Raw genomic sequence first — 15,735 nt, 5'->3', positions numbered from 1 at the left:
ATGACGTTAGACTCAACATAATGAGGTTAGACTCAACGTAATGAGGTTAGACTCAACATAATGAGGTTAGACTCAACGTAATGAGGGTAGACTCCAGCAAACTCAAACCCGACTCAACTGTACCAAATCTTCACATCAATATCAAACTGTAATGACGGTAACTGCACCGTCGAACGGTGGTACAATTAAGCAATAGATCACGACAGGCTGTGGAATGTGCTCATTATACCACAGTTAAGGGGCGTTGTCGGGGGCGACCCCCTTAACTGTGGCGGCGTCGTTCAGAGAGAAGGCTAGAGACTGTAGCTCGGTTCGCCGGCAATGTAGCCTACTGTCGAGCAGTTCACTCACCGTGTGCCTATTGCTTTACAACATTTCCACCCTCTCCATCAATCAACATGTTTTTAGGCTTCAGTGAACTATACTATTGCTTTTATATATAAATAAAACAACAGTTCAAGTTAGGCGCAGAGTGATACGGAACTCCGTAAACTGAACGGGCGTCATAGCTGTGTGTATACGCTCATCATACAACAGTTAGGAACCAATCAGATCGCTTGATTTAAGCCACCCGTTTTTATAAAGTGGAATGTTTACCTGTGAAAACTCTGCAAACTCCTTGTCCGCCAGCATGGGAACGTGACCCAGAAGCTCATGACAACAGTCTCTGTCGGATGAAAAAGAAAAAAAACAAAGAGATCAGCGACGGATCAGGGAGGCACCGTCACCGTCGTGACGAACGTCGGGCGCCGAGTTGTGCCGCGTGCAGCGGGGGGGCGGGACTCACGGCTCGGGGGAGTGCATGGGCGTGGAGGCGTGGCGGATGTACTGGGTGCACTGGAACACTCGGAACGCCAGGCTGGCCAGGAAGTCCCTGGCCGACAGCAGGCCCATGGCCGGCCGCAGCTGGAAGCCCGTCTTCTCTGCACGACAGAGAGTCCCGACGATAATGATCATTGGGACGTTATTGCTGGTTCGTTGTGAGTACTAGTTCGGTCATCGAGTAAGGCTTTGTAGACACTTTCACTCGACTGAAAAGCTGTTGGTGTCAGTGAGCATTTGTATGGTAATATATAAACAAATAATAATAACTATGCATCATACTTTTTCCTTTTCTCAGTATTAACTCAAAGTAAACAGGAATACAAAATGCACCACCCAGGCACGTGAGCTGATGGAGCATTTGGATGAAAACACGCCAGGAACACTTCAGCAGTATTACAGCGAAACAATGACGGATAATATTTGTTAAACACTCGATTTTCTCACGCGTTATTCAGCACCCACCTGCACAGTCTCATAGATGTTTTCCTCATGCTTTTAGTCTTTCACTCACTCAACCCCTCCCTCACTTCTCCCTCACCCCTCACTCACCCCTCCCTCCCTCCCTCCCTCTCTCCCTCCCTCCCTTCATCTGTCCCTCCCTCCCTCCTCATTCCCTCTCTCCCTCCCTCCCTCTGTCCCTCCCTCCCTCCATCCCTCACTCCCTACCTCCCTCCCACTCTCACTCCCTCCATCCCTCACTCCCTACCGCTCTCCCTCTCTCCCTCCCTCCCTCCCTCCAACCCTTCCCCTCCTCTCTCCTTCCCTCCCTCCCTCCCTCAATCCTTCCTGCCTCACCTCTCCCTCCCTCCCACTCTCTCTCCCTCCATCCCTCACTCCCTCACCGCCCTCCCTCCCTCTCTCCCAGTCTTTCCTCACCTTTGAGGAACGCCGAGACTTCCCGGAGCTGTGGGATGCGGTCCTCTCCGTAGCCACACTCCCTCTCCAGCTGCTGCAGCGCGTCCAGGAACTGTCGGCAGGCCATGCCGGGGTAGATGCTGCGCAGCGTGCGGTACACAGCCCTCCTGCGGCCGCACATGGGGGTCACACATGACACATCATGCTACATGCCTGAACCTATAGAATTCATCCCATCCGTATGCTTGTTGTATGCTGCGGGTGCCGCCATCTCACCATGTGGAGACTTCCTCTGTCGTATATTCCACCGTAGGTAACGGGTCCCCCCTGTGGCCAAAAAGAATCAATGCAATTAGGCTGCTATTCATTATTAATATTATATTATATTAAATTATAGTATTACTAGTATTCACTATTCTTACTCTTCACTACTATTGACTGTATTTTAGTGAATTCAGATTCAAGGATGTCCACATTGGAGGACATTGGATATCGAACCCACTATACTTGGCACATGCCCCACATATGTGCCCAATTATTTTACAAATGAACAGTTTAGAATAAGGGCTTATTTATTTATTTGATATCTATTAATTATATAATGTGTCATTTTAATTCCAATTAACAATTGCCTAACTAGTATTGTAGGAGAGAGACCCCAATCTTTCCCTATTTCCTAAGTGCACCTGTACGTGTAGGCTACAATGACAATAGGCCTACAGTTAAATAAAATTGAATTCGTAACTCACTGTTTGTAGCTGAAGGCGAGCTCGGATAAAAGCGCTCTCCGTTTCCTGTACTCCGGATCACTGAACCCCTGCAAAACGGGAATGATTAGTTTGTGCACATCTCAGGGAAAACGGTTATAAAATATGACGTTATCCAGTATAATGAAATACATACAGGGTGCTCCTTGTCCACGTCGGGGTCGAATTTGGTGATCAACAAGTTGCACCTGTCCAACTCTTTAATCTTCCGAGGAAACCAGGGAACTGTGTCACAGAGAGCGAAGAATAAACGGTGGTCATAAACGTTAAAGACGTCCTAAATGTAAACCCTTTACAAACTATTCTACATTGACATTCGTTTATTATTTGTTTTTGCTGCATTTCTTTTTTAGATATTACAGAAAAGCATCTCTACGCTTTTATCCCCTTACCTATCTCTAGGCTAAAAATGAAACTTGTGCGTAAAGGCTATTAATGATTACGCACACGCAGCATTGCAGCATTATTTAAAAAAAAAACTGTCAAACACAGTCCATTTTCAGGCCTACCTTTCTCGTCCGGGAAGGTGCGGATGTCGTCCGCCACCTTTCTGAGTGAGTTGATGAAGACGTCGAGGTCCGCGCCGTGCACCTCACACCTGATGAAGAACTCCAGGTCCCCCGGCCCCGGGCTGTTCTTCCCCCTCCTCGCGGGTCGACTTTCAACATGGAGAAGTTTAGCCTCAAACGTCTGAGGTGAAACACACCACACGGACGTCCAGTGTCACTCAAATCAACATTTTCTTTACACAGAAATTACGACACAATAAAACAAACGACCCTCTTTTTTTTCTTTTCTTTTTTTTTTGCTCACCTCGAATATTTTCCCCGTTTTGAAGAACCCCGAATTCTTCTCGTTGCTGAGGGCGAACACGACGTTCAGGACGACCCGCTCGTCCTTGGTCTCGAAGCCCGGGTGCTCTCCGCAGGGGCCGGGCGAGGGGGGCCCTCCGGCTCCTCCAGCGCGCTCCTTCCGCGCGTCCTCGATCAGACTCTGTCTCCTCCCGCCAAACGGCCCGCTCTGCACCGCGCTGTCCGTCTTCATCTCAACGATGGGATCTTTCTAGCTTTGACGCGTAAAATACGCAAGTTTATTGTTATTATTAAGTGTATTTGGACTGATTTGTGTGTCCCCTGTCGGGAAAGGACCGATGTGATTGGATGTGTTGTCATTCGGGGCTATTTGAAGACGCGCCATCCACGCGTGGACACTTGCTGTAGCTCGTCATTTGAATCGTTTATGGAGATCAGTTACGCAATAGGCCGACGGGATTTATTTTTAAGTTCTTTGACGTCATAACTCATAAGCCTGCATTTTCTTTTAAGGATACATCTGAGGCTTTGGATCAAGACATATTTATCCGAGCGTTTGTTGATCTTATCAATAAACGTGGTTGGGGCCTATCGCCCGTGATAATTGATCATTATGTCTGAGATGAGCAGCCCTAACATCTGATAGACACATAATCCAACGTCCTGATCAAATTGCACTTTATTAATTATTCAAGAGGATGGGCTACAGTCAGATATAGGCCTAACAGAGGTTCAAACAAATGCATACGAGTCCTTAATATGTTTATTTGTTTAATCAATTACACAGTTGTACATGCATTCAACAGAAAACAAAATACACATCAATAACAGATAGATAGGCTATTTATAGGTTCGACCGCGGCAACGGAAAAGCCATCTAATCTACTTCTCTCATCGAATATATAAGGTTATAAATCTACGTCAAATAGATGGGTGGCTAAAATATTATAATTATATAGGCTGGTATAAAATATGATGACGCAGTGATTTATGAAAGAAAGAAAGAATCTTCAAAGGAGACTCATTAGTAGCCTGATTGGTTATATTTACAGTCATCTCAAAATGTCAAAAAGGTTAAACATTGAACAACTGGCTCATATTTGTTCACAATTATAGCGTTTGGCGCGTCGATGGACAGAGCACACGGCCTGCGCCTTGGCGTCGAGACATCCCTCACAGTGTCGCCGTTCAGCCGTAATGATATCTAAAAGCATGCGGTAGCCTATGACAATGTACAATGTTCACTCCAATTTCTTCAGGGCGTTGCACAGAAGTCCCATCTCATCTGAAATATAACAGAATATCAAACATAATGTAAACGTATTTTTGTAAAATTGTTCTCAAGCAGGCATAATCATGAGATTTATTCAATTCATATGTAGCCAATAATGCGTGTATTATAACAAGTGCTAAATAAGGCTGACCACATGTCTTAGCCTACTGACGTATTACATTTGACGTAGGCCTACAGGTGTATAGCCTGTTTAACAAAAAGTAGAATATCCAGTTGTTTTTTCCCCAACTAAAATAGATTAAAAAGGAAAGACCCGTTCTGCGTTTGTGACGCGTGTGTGTGTGTGTGTGTGTGTGTGTGTGTGTGTGTGTGTGCGTGCGTGCGTGCGTGCGTGCGTGCGTGCGTGCGTGCGTGTGTGTGTGTGTGCGTGTGCGTGTGTTCCGTACTGTTGATGTTTTCAGCGAGGTTGCGGAGCTGTTGGGTGTTGTCCAGAACCTCGATGCTCTGCGTGTAGGCGTTGTAGCGCACCGTGAAAGGCCTGGGAATAGTAGCGGCGAATTTCCTGTGGGGGGCGGCAGAGAGCACCACTTATCAATTACTAAAATTCGACTTTTAAAGGAAATAATACGTAATCATAATAATAATACAAATGATTGAAAATGCATATATGTTTGTCATAGAAGAATATTCAGAGTATAAGGCCTGCTATATTTACATATTAGTGTAACCTCAGTACTTGTATGATCATAAGATAATTAAATATGTTATTATTTTTTTATCAAAATTATCTTTGTACCTGACTCGCTCCTTGGCATCCTCGAAGCTTTCAGCCACAAAGTACACAGGTTGGAATTCAGTGATTGGGTATTTCTGGAGGCTGGTCTTCTCCGGCTCGAATGGGCGGAGCATTGGCTTGTTCGTCAAACAATACTGCATAACAACGAGACAAGGAGGGAACAATTACGGTCTTCCTCTCTGCTTTGTATTCCTGAAGACCAATATGAGAAGGGCATCAACAACAACAAAAAACGTTGAATTCATGCTGGTTTTCCTATTTACCACCAAACATGTCAAGAATGAGTGAGTAATTATTATATTTCACCGTTTGTAGTTGTTGGTAGTTTAATTGAGTGAAACAAGTCGTGTTAGCCATCCCTCGGTACAGAGTGTAGGCCTTTTGTACAGCTCAAACTGTTTTACAGAATATATATTACAGAATAAAACATGACAACAAAATCAGTACAATTTTACAAATAAGTAAAAAATATATATATTGTGATTCGTATGGGCATTGTTTTGTCCGTGCAATTTACATTTCCGGTATGTTTTATGTAACTGGTAATTTTTCCAGAATTATTTCCACTAAGCTCATGAATTATTTATCACTGAACGAAATAGTGTCCTATATTAATTTCTGTTTGGTCCTGGTTTCCATGGAAGCGCTCTACTGGTAAGCAGGAAGTGCGGTTGGTATCAGGGCCTCACAGCCGGCCCCCCAGCCTTAATGTGGCCCCTTGACAGAGTGGACATTTTCTGCTACACCTAACTCACATCATTTAAGTACTCCTGTTCCCCACCCCGACCACGACCATCACTAACCTACCCATCCAGCTCCACTAACCTACCCATCCACCACTAACCTACCCATCCAGCTCCACTAACCATCACTAACCTCCCCATCCATCACCAACCCACCCAACCAGCCCCACTAACCTACCCATCCATCACTAACCTACCCAACCAGCCCCACTAACCTACCCATCCATCTCTAACCTACCCATCCACCTCCACTAACCTACCCATCCAGCTCCACTAACCTACCCATCCAGTACCCAGCGATCTAGTCACCCAGTCACCCTGAGACATGAGTCAGGGGAAGGTGAGCTGCTATAAGCGGGGCTGCAGGTGACACATTGATGAGCCCTGACCCTGATCTGACCACTGAGGAGGCCTGCACCCCCTCGCTGGACACACAGAACCAGTGTTTGTGTTGTGGGGTCCGAAGGTTTATTGATACAGAAAGCACCCACTGCAAAGACCAGAAAGACTAGTAGTTCCCCATCAGATCGATCCCATAAGTTACGGTAAGTAACTCAAATACAAGGATTCAACATCACATTGTAATAGTCATTAGAGCAGTGTGTGTGTCTGTGTGTGTCTGTGTACGTGGCATTTTGTGTGTGTGTGTGTGTGTGTGTGTGTGTATGTGACCTTTTGTGTGTGTGTATGTGTGTGTGTGTGTGTGTGTATGTGTGTATGTGACCTTTTGTGTGTGTGTGTGTGTGTGTGTGTGTGTGTGTGTGTGTGTGTGTGTGTGTGTATGTGACCTTTTGTGTGTGTGTGTGTGTGTGTGTGTGTGTATGTATGTGACCTTTTGTGCGTGTGTTTGTGTGTATGTGACCTTTTGTGTGTGTGTGTGTGTGTGTGTGTGTATGTGTATCTGTGTTTTGTGTGTGTGTGTGTGTGTGTGTGTATGTGTATCTGTGTTTTGTGTGTGTGTGTGTGTGTGTGTGTGTGTGTGTATGTGTATCTGTGTTTTGTGTGAGTGTGTGTGTGTGTGTGTGTGTGTGCGCACGCATGCATACGTATGCGTGTGTGTGTGTGTGTGCGTGTGCGTGTGTGTGTGCGGTTAGTGTTTGACCAGGTGCGACGAAGCAGCAGAGGCGGACCGACCTGGAGCTCTCCAAACGACGAGAGCAGCCCCGCGCCGTACGCCTTGATCTCAGTGCCCTGTTTGCACAGGCCGAACTCCACGGTGAACCAGTACACCTGGGGACCAGACACGGCACAGGACAGGGGTGAGGGGCGGCACCGGGCCGGGGGTCAGAGGGCCCCGAGCAGGGTTAATGTGTGCAAGGGAAAGGGGGGTGGGGGGTGGGGGTGGGGGGGCGGTCTCGTGTCGGGGGGGTACTTCTACTCACGGTGGCCAGCTTCTCGATGAACTCGTCGGGGGCGCCTAGAGACGCGAGACCGATCTCCTGAGTGGAGACACGAACAAACAAACAAACAAACAAACAAACAAGCAAACACACGTGGGTCAGAATGCTGCTGCAACGATGGGGAAGGAGTGGACAGAATCAGACGGCTAGGATTTGTCGTCGTTTGTCGCTCGGCCTTTGGGTGACTTTGCGTCGGAGAGTTCAGAGTTCCTCATAGTGTATCGACCTTTGGTCGGAGCACGTTCATCTCTGTCTATTGACGCTGAATTTGAGTGTCGCCGTACCTGGGAGAACTGTGCAAAGCTGGGATCGGCAAACAGTGGAACGTGGCCGAGGAGCTCGTGGCAAATATCCCTGAAACGGTGAAAACAGGTTGATAGAGAAGATACGTTTTAGCTGTAGCCACTATGGCACAGACACTATACAGCCCTAGAGAGGTTTTAAAATATATATCGCATATATTTGCAAGCGTAAAATACATGGCTATGGAATACATCTTCCGTTGCTATTTACTACCGTTGAATCATTAAGCTTTAAGGCTTTAATCCAAAGCGATTTACCCTGGTTGTCTTTTGGTTTTGTCAGGCCCTACATGTCATTTAAGGAGCCAGTAGGGGTCAGACATCTTGCTGAAGGACGCCCACCGCTAGAACCACGGTGGACCCTGGGCTCTGACTAAAGACCCCCCCCCCCCGACCCCCCCCCGTCTGACCTACTCTCACAGGGACACACACAGCAGGAGGTTTTCGGGCGTGTACATGGGCTTGGAGGCGTGGCGGATGTACTGCGTGGAGTGGAACACGCGGAACGCCAGCCCGGCCAGGAAGTCCCTGGAGGACAGCAGGCCGGCCACGGGCCGCAGGCGGAAGCCCGTGCACGCTGGAACACGGAGAGGGGGGGGGGGGGGGGAGGGGTGGGGGGGGTGGGTACAGGGGTTTAGGTTTCAATAATGTCGGAATCATCGGAAAAAAACAAGCTTCCGACTGGGAGAATTCCCAAGGTGGGAGCGGCCCCTCTAGTCGCTTGTCATGGCCAGGTGAAGTTATGACACCGAGCTACAAACACTGTAGAACCCGTACCTAGTTAAGCTAAACCTGGTAAGCTAGGTAACTAACCCATTAACTAATCCATACTTTGGTAGGGTATACCTGATGAGCTATGATACTCAGGCAAGCTAAACCTGGTAAGCTACTTTACCTCGTAAGCTAAAGTACCTCTGACTCCAAACCTTGTAAGCTAAAATACCTAGTACTTATAAACCCGGTAAGGTAAAATACCTAGTACTTATAAACCCGGTAAGGTAAAATACCTAGTACTAGTATAAACCCGGTAAGGTAAAATACCTAGGGCATTAAATCTGGTCAGCTACTTTAGCTATACCCGATCAACTACAGCCAGGTGAGCTATCTGCTAAGCTACTTGAGCTATGACACATAGCTACCATCAGCTACACCTGATCAACCACTAGCACCTTTCCCCCACCGGGCGAGCTACGTCGTTCACGTACATTGCAGGAAGCGGGAGATCTCCTCCAGCTGCGGGATGTTGTCCTGCCTGTAGCCGCAGTACTTCTCCAGCAGGGGGAAGACGCGGTTGTGCTCGCGGCAGGCGTGGGTGGGGTACAGCGTCTTCAGCTCCATGAAGACGGTCCCCCAGGTGGCCTTCTCCTCCACGGTGTACTCCACCTTGGGGATCACCTGGCCACTAGGGGGCAGGCTTATGGTTAATCAACACGTCGGGAATCACCCACGGTCGTTATTTTTTCGCGCGGCTTCTTCTCGTTAGAAGAATCCGAACGTTTTGGGGGGTTTTTTCCTCAGGGGAATGACGCCTCAGATGTCTGAGGGCAGTTGTTTGATTGGCTAAGATTGAGAAGTTCAATAAATGAACTATTGACGTTTGTTAGGAGGGGATTTCAGTGTCTCTGTAGTGTCATTCTTTGTTTTATTACATCTTTAAGCCTTTGTGTGTGTGTTTGCTAGCAGTGGTTGGTCTGTACGTACAAGCACAGATGTGTTTGGAATGGACGTAGAGAGTGACCTCACAACCCTCTTGTCGACGTAGCTAAACGGGTTGGGTGATGAGTCCATTCTGAATAAGACATTCACCAAAAGTTATTGGTTTTTTCCTATAGGGTTAAGTCCTCGGTGACCTGATCACTGCGCTGAGCCTCCTGCCCACACTGCTTATGAAGTGCGTATGAGGAGCACATTCTGATGACTGCATTATGAGGACCACGTTATGAGGACCACGTTAAGAGGACCACGTTATGAGGACCACGTTATGTCAGGACCACTTGGCTCGAGTAGAGCTGACATAAACACATTACTCACAAACTCATCTCCCTACCAACCAACTCTTTACCATACCAACCGTGACTCAGACTGACTTAAATATAAGAACAATGTGCAAATGTTTACCAGGGTCAAGGTGATAAAATATAGATCTATCTATCTTCCTCTTCATTTTTACAGTGCTGTGGGGCTACTCTTTCTATGAGCCTTATGTTATGAGGACAGCATTATGGGGGCCGTGTTATGGGGGGCATTTGTTGTAGGGACCACGCCACACGATGCACGTCACAGGACACACGGCGGTGCACAGGGAGCCCGCTGAGCCCCGCGGCGACCGGGGGTGGGCGGGGGGGGGGGGGGGACGGTGTCTCGGTGACGTTTGTTGGGCTTTGTAGTGCCTCTAAATTATACCAACGCAATTATACACTCAAAGAGCCGTCACTTCAAAACCTCACCACTGCTGGCCAAACCCCCACCCCCACCTCCTACCCCCCACCCCCCCCCCCCCCCCGGGCCCCCGGGCACCACGCCCCCACCCCACCCCCTACCCCCCCCCCCCCCCCCCCCTCCCCACACTCCCACCAACACCCAAAATGGCCCCTGTTTGGTTGGCCCATTATTATTTACGATAAGATGCAACAGACAGGAAGCAGCCGTACATGGACAGTGTGAGCATAGAGGACACCGGTGGTGTTTTATGGGGACTGTCAGGACATAACGAGTTGTTAGGACATAACGAGTTGTTAGGACATAACGAGTTGTAGGGCTACACACACACACACACACACACACAGTTTAAGGCCCGGCTGCGAGCAGTGAGAGGGAGACCTACTGTCTGTAGTTGTAGGCGATGTCCGCAAACTCCTTCCGGCGACTCCTGTACACCGGGTCAGTGAAGCCCTGTAGAGACGCGCACACGCACACACACACACGTGCGCACACACACGCACACACACACACACGCACACACACACACACACACACACACACACGGACAAAGACGCAGACACACAAATACACACGGACACAAACACACAGACACGAAAATACACACGCACATGCACACGCACACGCACACACACACACACACACACACACACACACACATACAAACACCATTTAATAAAAGAGGGGGAAATCCTATGGTCATAATAGAGTCCTTTGACAAAGTTACGCGCTCAATGATTCCAACAGCCCCCCCACCCCCCCCCCCTTCCACACACACACACACACACACACACACACACACACAGCCCCCACCACATATACACACGCACACACACACACACACAGCCCCCACCACACATACACACACACACACACTCACACACACACACACACACACACACACACACGCACACACAGCCCCCACCACACACACACACACACACACACTTACACACTCACACCCACCCACAATAAAACATATTCAAATGAGGCCTTTGTAGAGTGTTGCTCAGCGCAGGGTGAATACATTACACTTTAATGGCAGTGGCAAAAGGGAGCAATTATCTGTAATTACGGGAGCGCAATTAGAGGCACGACATCCATTTTGTGTTCAGATCGTTTCCATTAGAATGGACGGCAGAGTGGGGCCTTGTCATCTCCACACGGCGCTGTTCAAACAACATGTGGGCAGGAGTGGACACGCACCGCATTAATACAAACCCCCACACACACGCACGCACACACACACACACACAGACACACACACAGACATCCTCACCGGGTGATCAGAGTCCAGCTCGGAGCCGTAGCTCAGGATCTGGTTGGCAAAGCGGTCGAGGTCCTGGATGTCGTTGGGGAACCAGGGGACTGGAGGGGGAGAATAACGGAACACAACCACAGTTAGACCTGCTCTGTCGTCACTTCTATTCCCTGCCCGCGTCCCACTATGGGTGTTAAAACCTTTCTACGCGAGAGCTTGATGATCCATCACCCCTTGATCATTTCAAATGAATCTCAACAAACGATAAACGCTACATCGTCTTTGACAAAGTGCGGGATTTGTGAAGTGCAATCTCAATTTGGCCCTGTGTGCTCTTAAACCAATCAAATCCCGGGGGGGTTGATGGGACATGGCCCGGGCGAGGGACGAATCAAACCAGACCCGGCCGCCATTAGTGCATTCCTGAGGCCACATCCACATGAATGGGACCAGGGGCCAACGGGTGTGGACGGATAGCCATCGGCTGAGGAGGACTGGAGCCACGACGGCAGATCATCAGAGCACTGTGTGTGTGTGTCTGTGTGTGTATGTGGTCATGTGTGTATGTGTGTATGTATGTGGCCTTGTGTGTGTGTGTATGTGGTCATGTGTGTGTGTGTGTGTGTATATGTGTGTATGTCTGTGGCCTTGTGTGTGTGTGCGTGCGTATGTAGTAAGTATGTGTGGTGTGTGGCCGTGTGTGTGTCTGTGTGTGTGTGTCTGTTTGGTTTGTGTTTACCAGAGCCAGGCGGGTCATCCCATTCATCCATGTGGATTTATGCGGGTCACGGACGCCACGGCCTCAACCATTAATCTATATTTGGCCGGGTCTGGTTCTGCCCGAGGCCTGCGGACTACAACAGCACTGTAGCAGGCTTGCCCTTGATAAACAGGCTGCCTCTATAACCAGCCATAAATACAAGACCCACCCCCCCCCCCCCTTGACCCAGACCAGCAGACCCCAAACGGGGAGGCAGGGGTCAGGCTGAAGTGTCCATGGTGGGCCTGTCTGTCTCTGCCCTCCGTACCCCGCCCCCCCCCCCCCCCCCCTCCCTGTCACAGCGATGGCCTGTTAGTTAGCTGCTGGAGTGGGGGGCTGGCAGGGTGTCTGGGGGGGGGGGTCGTGCCCGGCCACACAGGGCCCCCAGTGTTCCAGGGAGGCCTCTTGTTGGTCCTCAATAACTAAACTAATGTCAGTCTGGGAAACAACCAATCATAAAAAGCAAGGGGGGGGCGGCGCCGGCAGACAGTGGCGAGGCCGGTCTCCGTGGCGACGCTGCCCGCAGGAGCTGGCTGGGTGGCGTTGGGTCGGCCGCTGTCGCCAGCGCTCAGGGGCCGCTGGGGCCGCTAATCTGATCAACGGGGGGGACAGCCTGTCTCCGTCGGGACGTCCTGTTGTCGCCGAGGCGGATGACGGATCACATGATCACAGACCTCGCCGTTTATTCTTCTCTCGTGTGAAATACTTTAATGGAATGGCGTTGTCCTTTATGCTATGAACGGTGCGACTGTGCTTTCAGAACTGCGATGGATTGAAACCACACAGGGTTTTTTTTTTCAATGGGATTAGTGTTTGTGTCATTTATTGATTGTGACGTACCTTAGTGACACATTTGAATTCATTTCAACATTTAACGTACAAATGTTTTCAGAAAGCTGTTGCAGTTGACTTTAAATGTAATGCACAAAAATGACTACGCACACACACACGCGCGCGCGCACACGCGCACGCACGCACGCACGCACACACACACACACACACACACACGCACACATACATACATGCAAACACACGGCCACACACATACACACACATACACACACACACGCACACACGCACACACACACATACACACGCACACACACACACATACACACACGCGCACACACACACACAGTTCACCTGTGTCCTTCTGTTTGTTGCGCGACAGCTCGTGCACTTGGCCGCTGATCTGGGACTTGAGGCCGTCGATGATGAGGTCCAGCGTCTGGGAGCAGCTGGAGTCCACGTTGATGAAGAACTCGTACTCCTCTTTGTTGCTCCGCGACGGACGGGACTCGATGTGGGTCAGGTTGATGCCCTTCTCCTATTGGTCGTCAGCAGCGGGATGCAAAGCGGAGAAGAAAGAGTTATTTTGTTTTCACACTCTGACAGTAGACTCGGTGGGTTAGGTGTGCTCTGTTGATACTGGTGTTAAATGAATTTTTTTGCCGCGTAACTAATTCAAACATGTATACATATAATAGTTTTCATGATTATAATGATGTGTTGTATACATGTGTTTCCACCATCATTTTAATCTAAATTAGATCATTCAAGTGTATTTTCGTATATTTTTACCATTGCAAAATAAATAACTTTCATAATTGTACCACTAGATGTCGCTGTATGTTCACCGAAGTGAGTAGTAAGCGCATTTCACAGGCTCTCGCCTGGAGCGCTCTTGGCGCTTTCTCTGGCTCTGCCCAGCTAACTCCGTTTTTTTTTTCATGCCATTAAATACATTCACAACATAACTACAAACATATGCCTGGCGTGTCTCACAAAGATATTTAGTGGTAAATTCACATAAAGGAGACATATCTCTTTATTTAATGATGGCAAGAGAGTGGGGTGTATTGACTTGGCTACTCTCCAGAAATGGGATTTTGAACCCGGGGGAATTAAGGAACCACAGTGAACATCGTTTGGTGATACAGCCGCAAAGACGTAGCGGTGTGTCCAGCTTACAGATGGCGAGCCACCGACACCTCACATGACCACCGCGGCGCCTATGCACGTCACATGTCACCTCCAGAGTTCGGAATACTTGATCTACATTTTTCAGAGTAAAAGCTCAGAGCTTCAACTTCAAGAGCAAGAGTGGTGGTTTTGTTGTGCCATGGTTTGTCGTAAATTGCGAAAGCTGTGGTATTACTGTGGGCTGTCTCAAATATGACATATTTATATTATTTATACTATAACTTTTTGTTGTATGTTATTGTCATGTAAGAAGGGGCTGAATGTAACTCATGGTGCGATGATAATGAGGGGTGCAGTTAGGAACTCTGGATGGCAGATGTTTTTGATTTGGAAGAGAGAGAGAGGAATGAAGAGGAATAGAGAGAGGAATGGAGATAAAGAGAGAGAGAGAGAGAGAAACAGAGAGAGAGACAGAGAGAGGGAGGAGGTAGGGAGAGGGGCGGTTATCAACGACGGACTCTCATAGGTCCAGAGAGGCTTTTGATGTTCACAGCTTTCTTTGCATGGAGATGACATTATGTGAGCACGCACGTCATCCATATTGAACCGAAAGACACAAAATAAAACACCGTGGACCCTTACGTGACGTCGCAATTATAAAATGTCAGGCCCATTTGTTTTGGTCCCTGATTCAAACGACCCGTGCTTCGGGTCTAACGGTCACCTGATCTGTTTGTCTATTTCACCAGGTCCTCGGTTTGCAAACAGAGGGCCGAGAGCGCAGCTACCAGCGCGGGCTGGACGCAACCGATCTGAGACCTGTTGAAGGCGGCTGTGTTTACTGTGCTGCTTTTGTGTTTCAACAAAAGCACACGCTCAAATGTAATCAGGCCCATTGAAAGGTACAGAGTAATGTTTTCCCCCCGGCACCTCACGGGACGTAAATACAAAAATAAACCAACATGAGCATTCCTCTAGTATCTGGTGCCCTGGCGCACTCCGCTGTGCGTGTCAATGCCTCCCCCCATCTGCTGATCACACCCGGCCCCAGAGGATGTTTGCCTGTCCCCCATTACGCAAAACAAGAGCCAGGGCCTTCAGCTCACGGCTACAGGGCCTCTGGAGGAGCAGGACCGGGGTGTGTGGCCTGGCTGGAGAAACCCCAGGGTTCTCCGACGCAGAGCCAGTCTGATTGTGTGTAGGCTGCATGGAAAAACCTGCAGCGTCACCACTAGACCCTCATTAGCCCCCCCCCCCACCCCCCCCGAGCCTTATTAATATAACATAAAGCCTTCGCCGTCTCTGGTCTTCGTTCGAAACCGATCGTAAAGACGGCCAGAGCAGCGTGCGCGGTGCGCACACGTGGGGGGTTAGTGAGTGGAGGTTCGTTCCGTGCGAGGCCCACGGCGTCCATGGCTGCGTTTACCTCAAAGAGCCGGAGGGTCTTGGCCAACGCGCCCACCTCCTCCTTCACCGAGAAGATGCAGGAGAACACCTCCGACTGGTTCGACTCCTCCTCCAGATACATGGAGCCCCTCCTCTTCTGGAACACAAGAGACAGACGGTGGGGGAGAGAGAGAGAGAGAGAGAGGGAGGGGTTGTTTACAACATCGAACAC

At 49.1% G+C, this 15,735-nt stretch overlaps 2 protein-coding genes across 2 annotated transcripts; both read right to left on the bottom strand.

Annotated features, from left to right (window-relative positions):
* Positions 1-597: 597 nt before the first annotated feature.
* Positions 598-3,491, bottom strand: LOC311371178 (tyrosine 3-monooxygenase-like; the record flags this gene model as incomplete). Its single annotated transcript, XM_084489383.1, has 8 exons — positions 598-667; positions 788-923; positions 1,702-1,847; positions 1,957-2,007; positions 2,430-2,497; positions 2,584-2,672; positions 2,957-3,137; positions 3,261-3,491. Coding segments are annotated over 8 exons (972 nt in total), but the record flags the coding sequence as incomplete, so codon positions are not given.
* A 517-nt stretch (positions 3,492-4,008) lies between these two features.
* Positions 4,009-15,729, bottom strand: pah (phenylalanine hydroxylase; the record flags this gene model as incomplete). The annotated part of the gene is made up of 12 exons (XM_084489384.1): positions 4,009-4,544; positions 4,940-5,055; positions 5,290-5,423; positions 7,167-7,262; positions 7,415-7,471; positions 7,717-7,786; positions 8,167-8,311; positions 8,940-9,136; positions 10,559-10,626; positions 11,453-11,541; positions 13,338-13,521; positions 15,544-15,729. Coding segments are annotated over 12 exons (1,386 nt in total), but the record flags the coding sequence as incomplete, so codon positions are not given.
* Between the last annotated feature and the right edge of the window lie 6 nt (positions 15,730-15,735).

Source organism: Micromesistius poutassou (genome assembly GCF_964030765.1).
Source record: "Micromesistius poutassou genome assembly, contig: SCAFFOLD_5519, whole genome shotgun sequence".
In the NCBI taxonomy this organism is placed as follows: domain Eukaryota; kingdom Metazoa; phylum Chordata; class Actinopteri; order Gadiformes; family Gadidae; genus Micromesistius; species Micromesistius poutassou.
Note: the sequence above shows the minus strand (reverse complement) of the source record. Positions and strands in the feature narration are given on the sequence as shown.